This window comes from Nomascus leucogenys, chromosome 13, assembly GCF_006542625.1.
Source record: "Nomascus leucogenys isolate Asia chromosome 13, Asia_NLE_v1, whole genome shotgun sequence".
Lineage (NCBI taxonomy): Eukaryota > Metazoa > Chordata > Mammalia > Primates > Hylobatidae > Nomascus > Nomascus leucogenys.
Window position 1 is genome coordinate 84,335,851 of NC_044393.1, and position 16,984 is coordinate 84,352,834.

At 39.7% G+C, this 16,984-nt stretch overlaps 1 protein-coding gene across 4 annotated transcripts in view; it reads right to left on the minus strand.

The window, feature by feature from the left end:
* Positions 1-11,915: 11,915 nt before the first annotated feature.
* CNOT4 (CCR4-NOT transcription complex subunit 4) overlaps positions 11,916-16,984 on the minus strand; it is a 147,012-nt gene continuing 141,943 nt past the window's right edge. For 2 of the 4 annotated variants that reach the window (XM_030825735.1, XM_030825734.1), the window contains exons 11-12: positions 13,976-14,188; positions 11,916-13,305 (exon numbers count right to left, since the gene is read on the minus strand). In XM_030825735.1, the coding sequence (XP_030681595.1) occupies positions 13,004-13,305; positions 13,976-14,188 (515 nt within the window). In that variant the 3' untranslated portion in view covers positions 11,916-13,003. The remainder of the gene's footprint in view (positions 13,306-13,975; positions 14,189-16,984) is intronic. The other 2 variants (XM_030825737.1, XM_030825736.1) reach the window with 1 other exon arrangement.

Sequence of the window (16,984 nt, forward strand, 5' to 3'; positions counted from 1 at the left end):
GAGGTGAGGTCTCCTATGTTGCCCAGGCTACTCTCAAAAATCCTGGCCTCAAACTGGGATTATAGGCATGAGCCACTGCACTGGCTGCTAAGAACCAAGTCTTAATCCTCATCACCCACTCACTGTGACTGGCAGCAAGTCAAATCACACTATGCTACTTATTTTTCTTAGTGAGTATACTCATTCCATAGAGACACCTCAGTCATTGTCAGGGTATACTCATCACTTTTTAGACTAAATAGAACTCCTCATGACTAGCTACCAAAGCCATGAGCCCTGAGGCCCCTGATCAACTCACACACTTCATCTCATACCATTCTCCTCCTCATTCATTGTGCACCAGGCAACATGGGCTGCCTCCAGCTCGGTATGCCCAGGTTCCCGTGGTGGGGTCTCTCCACATGCTCACACACACTGCTCTCCTGCTGGTGGAACTGGCAGGGCTGGTTCCTTTTTCTTCTTCTTTTGATTGGCATGTCACTTTCTCAGTGAGGCTTTCTCATCCATCCATCTGCCCACCCAACCATCTGATGTCTTTACTGGGTAGACAGGAGTAAACAAGTCAAACGCAGCCAGGCACAATTGCTCACGCCTATAATCTCAGCATTTTGGGAGGGCAAAGCAAGTGGATCCCTTGAGTCAGGAGTTCGAGATCAGCCTGAGCAACATGGTGAGACCCCATCTATACAAAAAATACAAAAATTAGCTGGGGGTGGTGGTGCATCAGGAGGCTGAGGTAGGAGAATCACCTGAGCCTGGGGAGGTTGAAGCTGTAGTGAGCCATGGTCATGCCACTGCACTCCAGCCTGACAGAGACCCTATCTCAAAAACAAAAACAAAGTCGAACATGCTGTTTTCTCTCCAAGTGCGTTTACATTCTGATGCCCTGATGAAAAGCAGTTTCTCCATTGCACACTTATTGCATGTTATACTTTCCTTTCAAAGCACAATTTTTAATTATATAAATGTTTTCATTTTATAATATATTAATACATTATTATGGTTTAAAAAGATCAAACAGATCAGTCATGCAAGAAATTCTCCTTAATGTCTCCCGGCCAGCTCCAACACCACATCACTCCTCTTCATAGGGGTAATTGCTATCATCATTTTGGCATGAACTCTTCCAGGTCTTGTCTATGCATTGCCATTTACATAGGCACATACAAATATGTAGTTTAAGTTCTTGTGTGTTTAACGTAGAAAATATTGCAGATATACTTTAAAAGTATATTTACGCTGGGTGCAGTAGCTCACGCCTGTAATCCTAGCACTTTGGGAGGCCAAGGGGGGCGGATTGCCTGAGCTCAGACCAGCCTGGGCAAGATGGCGAAACCCCGTCTCTACTAAAAATACAAAAAAATTAACTGGGTGTGGTGGTGCATGCCTGTAATCTCAGCCACTCAGGAGGCTGAGGCACAAGAATCGCTTGAACCCAGGAGGCAGAGGTTGCAGTGAGCCGAGATCGCGCCACTGCACTCCAGCCTGGGTGACAGAGCGAGACTGTCTCAAAAACAAACAAACAAAAAACCCGTAGATTTACATACAGTTTTTTCACCATGTGACTGCACACAGAAATACATGTAATTATTCTTCTCATGGTGTTCTGTAGTATTGCCTACCAATGAACTGTTGAACATTCAGGCTATTTTGTACTTTTCTTCTTATAAACAATGCTATAATGAATGCTTTTATGTATTCCTCTCTTTGTATGAGTACAAGAAGGGAAATTATTGGGTTGAAGTGAACGGGCAATTTCATATTGTCAGTTCATTCCCCATAAAAGGATGTACCAATTTATAATCACAGCAAAAGTACCTAAGATATTTATTTTCTTATACCCTTACCAATATTTGTTTTTCTTAATCCTAAGAACAAAACATTCTCAGCAATCATTGTCTATTAGTTGTTTTTGGCTTCTTGTATTTTTAAGAAAGATTGATTTGTAGGCATTCTTTATATATTTGGGATATTAATCCTCAGTCGATTACATAGGTTACAAATATTTTCTCCGAGTCCATTGTTGATCTAATTTTGCTTATGGTGTTTTGTCTCACAGAAGTCTTAAGTTTAGGATAAGTTTGTCAATATTTTTTCTTTGGGGTCTTCTATTTTGGATATTGCTTATACATATTTCTAAATACATTCTTCTGCATTTTTATATGACTAGTATATTCACTGGATTGTTTAATGATCATCTTCACCACCTAAATCTGAGCTCTAAGAAAGACAGAGTTATGACTGTTCTATTCCCAAATGCGTACCTAACGCATATCATAGTCTAGTACCTCCATGCTCAATAAATGGTTATTGAGCAGATGGGGAAAAAAAGAATGATGTGGGTATTATTAACAAGAAAATACAGGTAACCCTGGAAGAAACTCAATATATGAATTAGGCTATTGTGAGTTTTATAAAATAATGCATTCTGTATACATTGTTAAATTTTACACTTACTTTAGAATTCTGGCTATTGGTAATTTATGCAATAATCCCAAAATGATCATAAAATCTTAAATGTTGAAAGAAACTTTAGGGATCATAGAGGGGTCCAATTGTATGGCTATGTGCTCTGACAATAGGTTGTGTACTTTCTGTGTGCCCAGCTGCGGGCACCAATCCATTTCCAGGAGATTGACAGAATGATTGAAGAGCGCCCCCTACTGCTGGCCTTCTATGGGCCACGGTGAGCACTTAACCTTCATACTATGGGCCATGGTGAGCACTTTGATACCTTCGCCCCCTCCCAAAGCCTCAATCCCATGATTTTCCACCACTTCTATCGGTCAGAAGCTCCTGGTAATCTCCATGCCTCCTTTGCTTCTCTCTAAGATTGATGAACAGTCCAGGCCACATCGAATTATTCTGATTGGATCTATACATGCTAACCTCAGCTGGGCCCTTGCTGCTTGTTTACTACTCTTTTAACCCATTCTTTTACCTTCCTGTTACATTCCCCAAAGTGTTGCACATTTTCTATGTTCTCAAGCTCCAAATTCCTATTCCACCTCGTGCTACCTCATTATGCTGAGCCAAGGGGTTCCCTTAATATTCCTTTCTTTATCTTAAAACCCTCTCTCTTATTTTATTTGCTGTTATCTTGGAGGGAAGCATCCATGCATGTTCCTGATTTCATTCAACTCAGCTTTCTTCAAATTTACTTTTTCAAATAATTTTGTCTCCTCTAAAAGGCTTATGACTTCCTTTGAGGAAAAAAACCTTCCTTTACTTGAAACTGTGTTATTGTCATCCCTTTATCAAACTTCTTCAGAGCATACTATCTCCAGTTCTTTAACTCCTAGTCATTCTCCATTCTTCAACATACTGCAGTTGGCTTCCAGTACCTCCACTGGATTAAAACCAGTGTGTTAAAGTTCATGACTGATCTCCTGCCAATAAAACTTAATAGCACCCCACCACCCAAAGCTGCTTTCCTTCCATCATTCATTCAAACTGAATGTCGGGAACTGTGCTAAGCCCTGTGTATAAACAGATGAAAAGAAGTATCCCTTCTTCAAGGAGGCTGCCGTATAATGAAGGCATATATAAGAGGGCCACCTAAATCTGCCTAGAGGTGTGAGAAAAAGCTGCAAGAAGCAGATTTCCAGGGTGAGGATAGGAATAGTATATACACTCAAGGCTGAGAAAACAGATATGCACAGAACAGAGACACAGTCGCATGAAATAAAGAATATCCTCCTGTTAGGGGAGAGGGCACCAGGTCCCACACCAGCAAAACTTCAATTTCATTATGAAGGTATTGGGGGAGAGATGTTTTTGGAAAGTTTTGACAAAGAGGCGACATGACCCTGTGAGATGCTCTAAACCACAGGGGCTAGCTTCTCTGTTGACATCAGCCCCACCCCTGCTACTCTCTCCTGCATCACAGTTCCAATTCCTTCCAACAGGATCCCAGGTTAGACCCTACTAATGGGAGGTACTTAGGGCAATTTGAAAGATGGAAGAGAAAAAGCCATCATCCTATGGGTGTCATCTCTGGGCAGGCAGGTGGCCCCTGGCAAACGGGGAATTGGGTAGCCACTTCCCAGAGTCTTCATGGGAATTACCGACTTGGTGCTGCAGGCAGCTGAGGGCTTTTTGGTGGAGGCTTTTTCTATGACTCCTGTACTTCTGGAGCTCCTGAAAGCCAGCAGAGATCTTCCTGATCTTTCTTCTCCCAGCCCTTCCAGTGGTTGTGAAATCCCTGGCTTCCTGATGAAACCCTGACTGACATAGCATGAAATTTCCAGTAATTCTTGCCTAGAAACTGTTCTACACTGACACCATACACTCAGATCTCCTTCATTTTAGACCACTAGCATCTGTTTTTCCCAAGGCTCCCATCTCACCTCTCTCCCTATAAAGATGACTCCAACACTGTATTTCTTCTCTGTATCCCACACAAATTTCCAAGTATTTCGTGGACACCACCGGCTGGATGACCTGCTGGAACCTCAAGTCAACAAATTCATCTTTTTTCACTTGTTCCTTTTCATGAGTCCATATTTATTTTCAACATGATACAATTGTTCCAGTCATCTGGCTCAAAACTTGCAATATTTCAATATGCAATATTTCAATATGCAAATATTTCAGTAATTCTAGGCAAGAATTACTGAAATATTTATTGAGAGCCTACTATGTGCCAGCTAGGTTCTGAGAATGTAATGTTTAACAAGCTAGCTATGCTATCTGCTCTCAAAAAGCTTACAGTCTAGTGGAGGATCTAAGAAATCTAAGACGGCTGTGAAATTGTTTTTCTTTCATCCTTTAACTATGGCCAGTAACTTGCAAAAATCCCTAGCACTTCTGAAATCTCTCTTGCATTCTTTCTCCTTCTTTCCATTTCCAATCCCTTTATCAGCCCAAAACCTTCACCTGAACTATTCTTCTAGCTTACTAGACGTTATTGCATCATGCACATTTTAAAAATAATTTGATAAAACACTAATGCACATACCATTTTTGCATACAATTTCTAGGGTCACTGATAGTCCCTTTGTGGCCAAACCTTAGATTTCTTTGGGTCCTTTCATTGACCCAAAGAACCCTACCTCAGTGGCTCTCTCATCTTCATCATTCCCACTTAGGACTTAAAGCAAAATACTATCATACCTTTCTCCTACTTAGAACTTGTCATTTGAAACAAAAGCAGTGCCCAACTCACCTTTCCCACCTTATTTCTCACAAGTCCCCTACAGGAAACCCAAGTTGCAAGCCCTAAACATGCCCCAGGCAGGCTCTTGTTGATGTATTTGTTTGTTCAGGGTTCCCTCCAACCCAAGTCTCAGGTTTCTCCAAAGCTCTTTCTTTGAGCTACCTTGGCACTTTGCACTTCTCACACTCACTTTCAGTTTTAGAGGTGACTATCCAAACCTTTTCAGTTTGAGAGCAGGGATCATTTTACTTTTGTACCCCCTGAAGCACCTGGCATAATGCTGAGCCTAAAGGTGTTTTTAAAAATTGTTAAAACTAAATCGAACCCCAATCTCTCTTCCGCTTCTTAGTCTAAGCTGCATCCTTCATCCTATTTCCTCTTCTACATAACTGTCTTTCAAACATTGGGAGACAAGTACCTCATCCTTGTTCCTTATCTATATAAAATCCGGAAGATACTGGCTAACTTGGTAGTTCAACTGAATGTAAATACAACTCAATATGAGCACAAAATAATCAAGAAGTCCCTAAGGGACTTCCCAACTAACCTTTGACTCATACCTTATGATCTGAGATGAACAAATACAGAAACTCTTTACACTGTTTCATCCACCACTACTTAGCTAATATAAGGGAGGGACAAATAATACCACCCTCATCTTGGTAATTCCTTAAACAAGAAAGCTAGAAAAGCACTTGCAACTTTGAAACAGAAAGGAAGGACAACCAAAGTCATGCAAATGTAGGTGAGGATGGGTAACAAGTAGTTCTAGCTCGGCTATAAAACCTGTGACCCAGGACGAAACCTCAACATCTCTGAGCCTATTTGCCTACTTTTCCCACATGATGGGATCTGATAAGAGTTGTACGAAACCAACAACATTAAAAAGTCCCTCTGGACTCAATATCACATGCCAGGCATTTTATTAACAGTACTTTAGCTTTGCAAATACTAAAGCCGAAAATAAGAAATCCACAGATTATTGTTTCCCTTTAAATGCTCGAGTTCTTTATTAGAGTCTTTAAATCATTCAGACCACCAAAAATATCTATTTGGCCTATTCATTTTTATTGATCTTGTACACTTACTTCCTTCACCCATGAAAGGAAGCCATGGAAGGAGGTCCAATGACCACACCTACTAACACCTGCCTAATACCCTCAGTTTCCCACAGAGATGGACTAAATGCAGAATATATTCTTGAGAATGGCCAAGGTGTACCATGAACATTTGGGCCAAGATGCACGTTCTTTCCCAAATCATCTGGGTTATCACGAATAAAAATAATTATTTTATCCTTAAAGGAATTTATTAAATAATTTACTCATTTTCCTTAAATCAATTTGTTCAGAAACAACTTTTAAAACGTATTTTCAGGCTAGGCATGATGGCTCATGCCTAGCACTTTGGGAGGCTAAGAAGCACGGATCACCTGAGGTCAGGAGTTTGAGACCAGCCTGGCCAACATGGTGAAACCCTGTATCTACGAAAAATGCAAAAATCAGCCGGGAGTGGTGGTGCAGGCCTGTAATGCCAGCTACTTGTGAGGCTGAGGCAAGAGAATTGCTTGAACCCAGGAGGTGGAGGTTGCAGTAAGCCAAAACTGCACCACTGCACTCCAACCTGGGCAACAGAGTGAGACTCTGTCTCAAAAAAAAAAAAAAAGAAGTATTTTCAAAGGCAGCTCTTCCTGCTGGAAAACTGCCTATGACTGTCTGAAGTCTAAGTCTGAACTAAATTAACAATTACTGAACAAGCACAAAAAATAGAGTACTGATTTTTGGGACAAGATAAATATTTGATTTCTTCAAATAGTTCGTGCTAATGACCTCCAGTCATCTTTCACTTGGATAGATCACTTGGGCAGAAGTAAATACATCTGACAAAGGGCATATCTCAAAATTATGTTTAAGATATATAAGTTTTCTAACTTTTAAGAGTTTACATACTGTAATAATAAGGATCTAAAATTAAATGATGTTGGTCAATATTTAACAGAAAACTCAAAAGCTATGTGCAGTATACCTCGTGTCTTCAAGTTTAAGCAAACCTTGTTGGAGAGTGCTAACTGAATTCAGCTCTGTATTATTATATTATAGCATAATCTCTGTAGATATACACTGTTGACAGTTATTATTACCCATCCTTACAACACAATTCATACACAGCATACATAGGTAAAAGTAGGTTATTTTTTCCCTCTCTGCAATTTCTAGACTTGTTCTAATTCAGCTAAGCCTAGAAAATGACCCACATCCATCTGACTTGCAAATGACCCTAAAACTGCAGTAAAATTTGCCTTTAACATCCAGCCTAAAGTTTAACCATTAAAATCTCCTGTGCGATTACCTCTTGAAAAACAAACTACTGACTATAAACCAAAAGAGCTTCACTGGAAAAGGGGATGTTAAAAAGAGAAACCACTTCAAGGTAAATGAAACAAACAGGTACTATTCAAACCAAGGGATATACAACATGGTGGCTAGCACTCATTGGCCAATAGCAAAAGATGGTCCTTCCTCTACTTCACTGGCAGATGAACTATGCCTACTAGTTTATAAAATCAGAGCACAGATCTGGGCTAAGATGGTAGATCGAACTTACATATTAATTTTATTTCTTCCTAAAGGTCCATTAAAATTCGAGTAAGAAAAAAAGAAAAACAGGAATAACAAGAGGAAATGACAGCAATAAAATCTAAGGACCTAGAAAGTAGATGGTTGGGTGGACTTACCTAGCTCATTTGAGAAAGTCCAACCTTAAGCTAACAGTGGGGAAAACTGAGATCCAATCCAATTTACATCACAAAATCCTCAAGGGCACAGAAACTGACAGGACTAGATACCGCTAAAACTAGAAATAAAGTGTGTGGAGTGGGGCTAAAATAAAGGTTACTAAGAAAGTTGTTTTAAGAAGTTAACTCCCTAGATTCATTCCCCAACTCCATGCTATTCTTCTCATAAATGGGCAGATATTTGGAGAGTTAATCTCTGGCGAGGTAAAGACTGCATCAGAGAGATTATATGTAGTATAATATTAAATACATACAGAGACCACCAACACAGCTCTGAAGCCCTGGCAGTCAGACCCTTACCAGCTAGGCCAGCCATTATAAGACTCTTCTGTATGGAATCTGACCAGCCAAGGCCAACAGACAAGTGCTAAAGACAATGACAACAGAGGCTACCCAGTAGAAAAGACCACCCAGATCTTCCAATAGGGGAATTCAAAGTTGGCAAGCCCTACTCATGTTTTCAAAACTCACCATCAATTTTTCAGTCTTATTCATGAGCAGATAACCAAGGATTACCAAGCGTCTAAGGAGTCTCTAATATAATCACTTCTTGGCCTTTTGGCTAAGATCAAGTGTAGAAGTCTCTAATAAGGAAGATAGAAATTAAAGCAAACATAAAAGCAACTTGGAGAAACAGACAACACAAGGAGAAGAAAACCATAAAGTTGAGAAAAAACTTCCTAGAAACAAGAGCCAAAGATACAGATAGAAAATTGGAGAAAATATTTTAAAAAGCAGAAGTCCAGAAAGTCTAGTATTTAAATAATAGAATTTTTAGAAAGGAAGAACAGAGAAAATAAGTGCAAGAAATTCACTAATAAGTCAAGAAAATTTCCGAGAACTGAAGAAAATGAGTCATAAGATTTTAAAAGCATACTGTATGTCCACTGTGTCCACCAAAATGAATTAAAATAGACCCACACCTGGTGGGGAGCAGTGGCTCACGCCTGTAATCCCAGCACTTTGGGAGGCCGAGGCAGGCAGATCACCTGAGGTCAGGAGTTTGAGACCAGCTGGTCAACATGGTGAAACCCTGTTTCTACTAAAAATACAAAATTTAGCCAGGTGTGGTGGTGGGTGCCTGTAATCCCAGCTACCTGGGAGGCTGAGACAGAAGAATTACTTGAACCTGAGAGACGGAGGTTGCAGTGAGCCAAGATTGCACCACTGCCCTCCAGCCTGGGCAACAGAGCGAGAATCCATCTCAAAATAATAATAATAATAATAATAATAATAATAATAATAATAAATAAAATAGACCCACACCAAGGGAGATCACTATGGAATTCCAGAACACAGAAGACAAACTTGCTACAAGCTTCCAGAGAGGGAGAAAGATTACATATAGAGAATAAGAGCATCTTTGGATTGTTCAACAACAAAGCTGGAAGCAAGAAGGTAATAAGCCTTTAAATTTCTGCAGGAAAAAATATCTACAACCTAGAATCCTGTATTTACCAAACTATCAACTGAGAAGTAGAACTAAATATTATTTCAGACAAGCAGATTACTAAAATATTTATCTCCCATGTACCTTTCCTTAAGAAATACTGGAGGATGTCACTCCAGCAAAATGAGATTAAAAAAATAAATAAATAAAAGACTAGGGTATGGGATTTAGGAATATAGGAAGAAGATCCAAGAAAGGAGAGAGAACAAAGTGAAATACTAGAAATGACTGCTGTGTACCAGATCTGAGTATTGTGATCCATGACAGCTGTCAGTACCAAGATTCCCACTGCTATTATACCAATAGGCCGCCTAAGTCAGTTTGGTTCAGGCTCTTTTCTGTACTTTCTGATTTTGACGAAGCCTAATGAAGTTTCTGTTCTCCCCGCCAAGCCCTGGTGAATTAGTCAGCTGACGCTTATTTTAAACCCCACCCCTCACCTCAAAGGGTTAAGACACTTAATTCACTAAGTGTCTGTGATCTACTCCAGAGGACTGGAGGGAAGCCATGGTGAGCTTTGACACAGGAAACAGACAGCAGACTGATCCTGTAGACCATATTTCTGCCAGACACCTGGGACTGTGCTTACATGACAAGACCTACCCCAACTGGCAAGCCCCATTTTCCAGGACTCACTCATAACCTTGGCCACTGTACTTCTCAGAAGAGGCTTTCATAAATGATCAGAGACGCTAAAGCCAAACTATGCCCCAGAAGCTGTTTAGTTTATCTTCTCCTAAAAGCCTTAATCTAATAGTGACAACATCGCCCTTTCCTTCCACAGCTAGGCTTGGGTTTATTACTCAGCTTTTTAAAACTAAACAATCCATTATTCAGGGATAGATACACGGCTGGCAAAACTCTTGAAGATTAACACAGAATTTTAAAACAATGGCTATTTGAGATGATGAGGAAAGAAAATGAAGTCTAATTGGAGAGGGGCAAATAGAGGGCTTTTAAGACACCAGAGGTTCTATTTTTTTTTTTTTTTTTTTTTTTTGAGACGGAGTCTTGCTCTTGTTGCCCAAACTGGAGTGCAATGGCACAATCTGGACTCACTGCAACCTCTGCCTCTTGGGTTCAAGCGATTCTCCTGCCTCATCCTCCTGAGTAGCTGGGATTACAGGCACGAGCCACCATGCCCAGCTAATTTTTTTTTGTAGTTTTAGTAGAAATGGGGTTTCACCATGTTAGCCAGGCTGGTCTCAAACTCCTGACCTAAGGTGATCCGCCCGCCTCGGCCTCCCAAAGTGCTGACATTACAGGCGTAAGCCACCATGCCCGGCCTCTATTTTTAACCTCGGTGGTAGGCACACAGGTCATTACTGTTTTTATTCTTTATACTTTTTATAAAGTCATGCTTTTTATAAACTCTTCTGTATGACTGATTAAACATACACACAATTACAGCACAGCCTTATAAGGTAGGAGTTCCCTCCTTTTACAGAAAAAGCAACATTTTTATTGATATGCCCATCTCAGGACTTTCCGGTATCCCCCGCAAAAAGCCTTGATTACAATTCGCTGCCATCTGAATATTATTTGTGCGTTGGTCCATCACTTTGCAGTACAGTGTGAAGGTGCAGGAGACTGAAGCAAAGTTCAAGGGCAAAGAGAGCCTGTCATTTCTAGTCCTCTCCTCTTATCCAGGGAAATTTTGTTAATTTTACAAAACAATTTACTATCCACTTGGTCACCATCTATTTGTGGCGACATTTATTTGAGAGTATCATGTTTAAGTTTCTAAAAATTGTGTTGAAATTTTAACAAATTAAAGTACAGCGTAAAGGTAAGGATGAAAAAAACCCACCTGAAAGCACAGAACGTGCAATCTAGATCTATTTAGTTGATCCTACATCGCATCCCTTAATGGACATGGCTAAAAATATGCCAGTTCCAGCTTTGGGCTTCTGAATGCAGCCCAAGGCAAGACATACAAACCACACAGATCCTGGTGTTCTGTTGGGGAACAGGTAACTTTCATCTTCTACCCTCTTTTGGTCAGTGGTGCGATCGTTGCCCCATCATCAGGTACTTCCTAAAATGGTCAGTCATAAAAGATGTGTCCGTGGATCATCTACATCAGTGTTTCCCGATCTCTTTCCCATCATGGCACTCACAAAGAGATGCCACTTGTGTGACATAGTGGCTGCTGCTTCCGCCAGGTCTCCCTAAAGAGAACCAACATCTCAGCATGTCAATAACCTCTCCATTACTGGCACATAAGGCTTCTCAGTTGGGAAGGCTTGGCATGCATAATACAATAGCAGAAAGAGGAATCTTCTACTGAAAGGCACTGGAAGAGGGATTCTTGAGGACAAGATGGGCTGAACTTCAAGGATGCCATTGACTGTCAATAAAATGGTTGTTTCTCCTCCACTTTCTTCTTCTAAACCATCCTCCCTACTGTTGAAGATGTAAAATCAAACGGAAACATCTGATGGCTACTTGTCACAAAATCTTTCAAACTCACATGCAACAAAACGGAAAAACAAAAACAAGAACAACCCAAGTGTCATCATCAAGTTTTCTGTTTTATTTAAGATTTTAGTTTTAATTCTGAAGAAAGAGGTACATTTCCTTGTTTTTAGTTTTAGCATCAGGTTATAACCAGGTTTCTGTTTTCTTTTCTCCTGTCTTTTCAATACTGCACAAACGTCCAGAAACTACAGGGTTAAGTAAAAGCTGCAGGCAAAGAGGTCAGAGATTTGCTCCTGATGGTGATCAGATGGCCCCAGAGCAGTGCTATCTCAGAGTGCCCTCGTCAGGTGAATTTACGGTAAAAGAAAAAAGATTCCGACAGAGGAGAAGGACTGAAGAAATCACTTACATTTCAGCTCTTATATTATTAATAGGTATTAAATCTGTGAATACTTTTTTCCTTTAAAACATTTCAATTTACTTTGAATCTAAAGCCAAAAAATTTTTCTCCTTTAAAAAAATTACTTCTTACCTCCTTATAAACTCTTTAGCAATCGGCCAGTTACTACTACAGATGAATTTGTCTTTCCATCAACTTCCAATACATTCTTTTGCTTAACGACACAAGTCCTTGCCATCAACTTGCCAAAATAATTAAAAAATAATTTAAATTAAAAGCATTTTCCCTGCAATAATGATAAGCTGAATACAAGATGGATGCTAGGACCACTGCTTTCCCCCATGCATTTAGCAATCTCACGTAAATGAACCTGGTTTTCAAACTTCTGCAGTTGATAATGCATTTACTTGACCTTTCCTATAGATTAATTGTCATTTTCTGCTAAGCAGATTATGTCATTATTATGCGCAACAGACAAACAAAAATTTTCTAAGTATTGAGACTGCCCTTTGATTTTTTTTTTCTCTCCTTAAAAAGGCATTTTTTGAAACATTCAACAGTGTCACTCAAATGCTGGATCAACAAAAACTTTTACAATTAATAAAGAGATGGTAATGACCCTGTGATCGCATTGCATCTGGGGGTAAGGAGAAAAAAAATTGATTAGGTATTGGCTTCTTCAGAACATAAGAGATGAGAAGGGAGCTGTGGGTGGTGGGCTGAGAGGGAGAAAACAGAGTGGGACAAATCCTGCATTTTCTAATGGTTGCTCCTCTTTGCCTAATGGCGGTCCAGTGTTGAACTCTGTAGTAAATCTGTGGGGGTTTTGCTGGGGGGTCTGAAGGCCGTCTGAAAGCCTGGGGGTGGGGAGTGGAAGCTGGAAGGGTTTGAAGGAGGAGGGTAGGGATTCCAACTGGCTCTGTGCAGCGGGATCTGTGTGCTGAAGGGGGCGCTGTGGTGGGTCTGTGATGGAGCAGCGCTGGGGCCGTCCATCTCTGTGAGGGCCTGAAGGGATTTTAGCCAGTGTGGAGGATTGTCATCTTGAAGAGAGTCTAAACTGTTTCCTGAAGATGCTGGAATACCTAAGGAGAGAAAAGAAAAAAGAAGGAAAATGGTGAGTTTGTGTAGAAAGAATAAGGTCGTCAAACAAATTTAGAAAACAAAACCAAAAGGAAACACAGAAGAGATTACAATTTTAAACTCCTTCCAAATAAGACCTTTTAAACCGATCCTCCCCCAACAACAAAGACTTATTGTCACACAAACCCATGCCTCCTCTTGAACTAAACTTGGTCCCCCACTGTCACAGAGGCAGAGCTGCAAAACACCATTCCCCAGAACTGCATGGCGGCATTTCCCAATTGTGCTTTTCCTCCTCTGACAGGGATACGTAAAAAGACAGCCTTATAATAGAGAGCTTTATAACAAAAAGTGGAGTATATATAAGACTTATAAGAAGAGTAAGTCAGATCCTTTTGTACTTTGAGGCCTACAAAATACACATGTTGCCAGATGTTAACACCTACTTAAACCAGAAGAAGCAACCTAGGCATCAAATGCCTTCTTATTAAAACACAACTAGGCCGACAGGTTAAACAAGACTTGCGTGACCCCTGAGAACGAAACAAGCCACTCCACACTTGCGGCTTTGTGAAAAGAATCTTATGTTGAAGAGATCTCGGTTTTTATTTAATCTGTGCTAAAAACCAAACTGTTGGCAGTCAGTGGAGCTGAAGGGAGTGAGAAAGTTACCTGTGATGATGGCTGGGTCTGTCCAGCTGCCAGGGCTGTCCCAACTCAGGCTGTCGGTGGTGGCAGTGTTGGACGTTGGTGCACTGTGGTTGGCGTTGGAGGGGGAAGAAGAATTGGGCAGTCCACCAAAGTTGATGTTAATGTTGGGTAGAAGTGCCCTTAGCCCGTCCTGCCATTCCTTCATATTTAAACTCTCTACAGAACTGCTGTTGTCTGGGAGATTTACCAACAAAAAAATGAAAGATAAAAAAAAATAAAAAGCTACGTTAGAAACATATGTTGTTCTTTAGTGGTTAAGCGGGAGAAGAATTATTCTTTTTTTACTGAGCATTTAAAATGGGTTGTCCTAGCAAGATAAACTTGGTTAGGATTTTGCTCGTGAGCTCAGAGCCCCTGAAGTGAGGAAAAACGTGCTCAAGGATCAGGAGAGGGAGCTTCTTGTCTCTCTACAGCCTCTTCACCATTATGGGTTTGTAAATCAATAATCCAGTTTAAAGACTCAATGCTCCAGAGCACAATTTAGTTCCAGCTACATTATGAAGTTTCAGTTAGTGAGGCATTTAGCCAGCTGAGCTGATTTATGCTATAAAAAAGCCAAGTCTGCAAAGTCCAATATAGGAGCTTATTTCTCAGCCCACAAATGGAAGAAAAGTCATTTTATGAAGAATAAACATAAGCAATAGAAAAAGAAAAATAATTAAGTCCTTCTTGATTATAAAACTGGCAATGTGTTTCAGAAGAGAAAAGCAGTAATGAACAGGCTTTTGAATTTGAAAAGAATGTATTTCCATTTAGTCACTAAGGCCGAGGAGGCAGGAGCTGATACCTTCTAGATGGAATAATTTCTGTTCTACTCCAACAGTTCTACCAATCATTCCCAGCCTGAGTCCTGGAGTCCTACAGTTTTCTGGGTCTATTTATGAATAGTATCAAACATGAGAAGACACTAGCAACATAAAAAAGGCTTTTTATAAATTGTAACTAAACTAACTTGATCTACTACCATCCAGAATCCACATAGTATAACTAACTGGTCAGGGGGAAAAGGGTGAAGTATAACAACTACTTAGTTGTTTAACAAATATTTAGATAGTTGTTTTATTTTTGAAAATAGCAATGTAAGTCAAATTACAAACTGGAGTTTTTGAAAAAAGCATAGAAAAATATTTCTGATTCTACAGAACTGATTAGCAATCAACGCTGGGAAGGAGGAGGAGGAGGATGTTCTATCAGGCACGATCTATGCTGCTTAGCAAAATCAGAATTTTCTTTTTGAAATTTTGCTTTGCACCAACCACTGATCTATACCAAATTATATCATGTTTCAACAAGTGAAGAATTTAACTCCATTGGCCTTATTTATAAAAAGATAAAAAACTACAACTAAACTGAATGAAGGTCATCTCTGAACTTACTAAGATGAAGAAAAAGCACTCTAGGCTACACAAAACAAGACAACAGATGGGAAAATAAATTCTCCAAGCCTACTTTCATTTCATAATTGATGTAATTTACTAAACCTCACATTTCTTATATTTACATATTATTTTACATTTGTATTGTGTTGTATGGTTTACAAGGCACTCTCATAGTCAATTATGTCATTTGATCTTCACAACAGCCCTGAGAGGCAGGCAGACGGGGATAAATAATCTGCATTTACTAGATAAAGAAACAGACTCAGGAATAATTTGCCCAAGTTCACAAAACTTGTTATTGAGAACTTGAACCTGAACCCTGTCCAAAAAAAAAAAAAAAAGCAAGCAAGCTTACTCTCTCGATCTACTCTGTACAGACTATTAATTTTTTAAAGGGTCAAATATTTAAGGGAAAGCCCAGGGGAAGACCCATGATTGAAAGGAGGCAAAAGAGAAACACAGAAGCATTATAGTGTGTCCACTGGCCATGATTAGCAGAGAGATATTGTGGCTAAAGGAAGAAACTGGACTCTACGGCCAGGAGAAAAAAATTCTGCTCAAGAATACAATCATTAGTTTCCCCCTGGCTCCCTAACTACATGAGACGCAAACAAGATCACAAATTTAAGTCCTAGAACACTCTCAGTCACAGGAAGGTTTACGGCTATGGTACCTTCTAACTTTTAAAGCAGTCAAACTGTGATGCTGAATAACTTAAAATAGCTTCCAATTAGGCAAAAGCAAAACAGAGAAAACTTCCTAGAAGAAAAATAAAATCCCCCAGAAATAAAAAGATGATGTATAACTACATGGGAAGATTTTCAGGAAGATAAATTGCTCTTACACCGACTGGCTAATGTCCCTAAGAAGGCCATGCAAATGATGATCCTCCCTCTTCTACTGAATAGGGAGAGAGAGAATATCCCATAACTCAGACCAATCTGCTCCTAACTTTTGCTTTACCATTTAGTGAGCAATGAAATTGAGGAACATTTAATTTTGCATTAACAGAATAACACTTGCATTACATAAATCTTATTTGAAAATTAGTAATAAAGTCAAAAGACAATAAAGGCAGAGGGGTTATATGACAACTCTCTGTACTTCCCACTCAGTTTTGCTGTGAACCTAAAACTACTCTAAAAAAAGTTTGTTTTAAGGGACATTTGTTCCTGTAATTGTAGACTAATCAAATCAAGCAAGAGTATGTTAGCCAAAGAAATTCACATATGGCACATGATGCAGAAACAGTGAGAAATTTAGATCCTCCCAGGTGCACTATGATTACAGGATACCTTGGGAAATAAATTAGCTAGTTTATAATGCAACAATCTTGACACCCCTCCTCCCCCCAAAAAATCATGTGCCTTGACATTTTGGGAGCCTGACAGCATGGATGTGGCTTACAGTAAAGCTGCAAGTGTTATAGGGAAGTAGAATGATGCTTTTAGCTCTTGGAATAGGACCATATTCCATCTAGCTTAGAAGAAAAGAAGTTTATTTCACTGTTTTTTCCACTATTGCTATGCCAAGTGTTGGCACAAAGAAAAGGTGAGAGAAAGAAAATCAGCTTAATCCTAACCCCATCAAA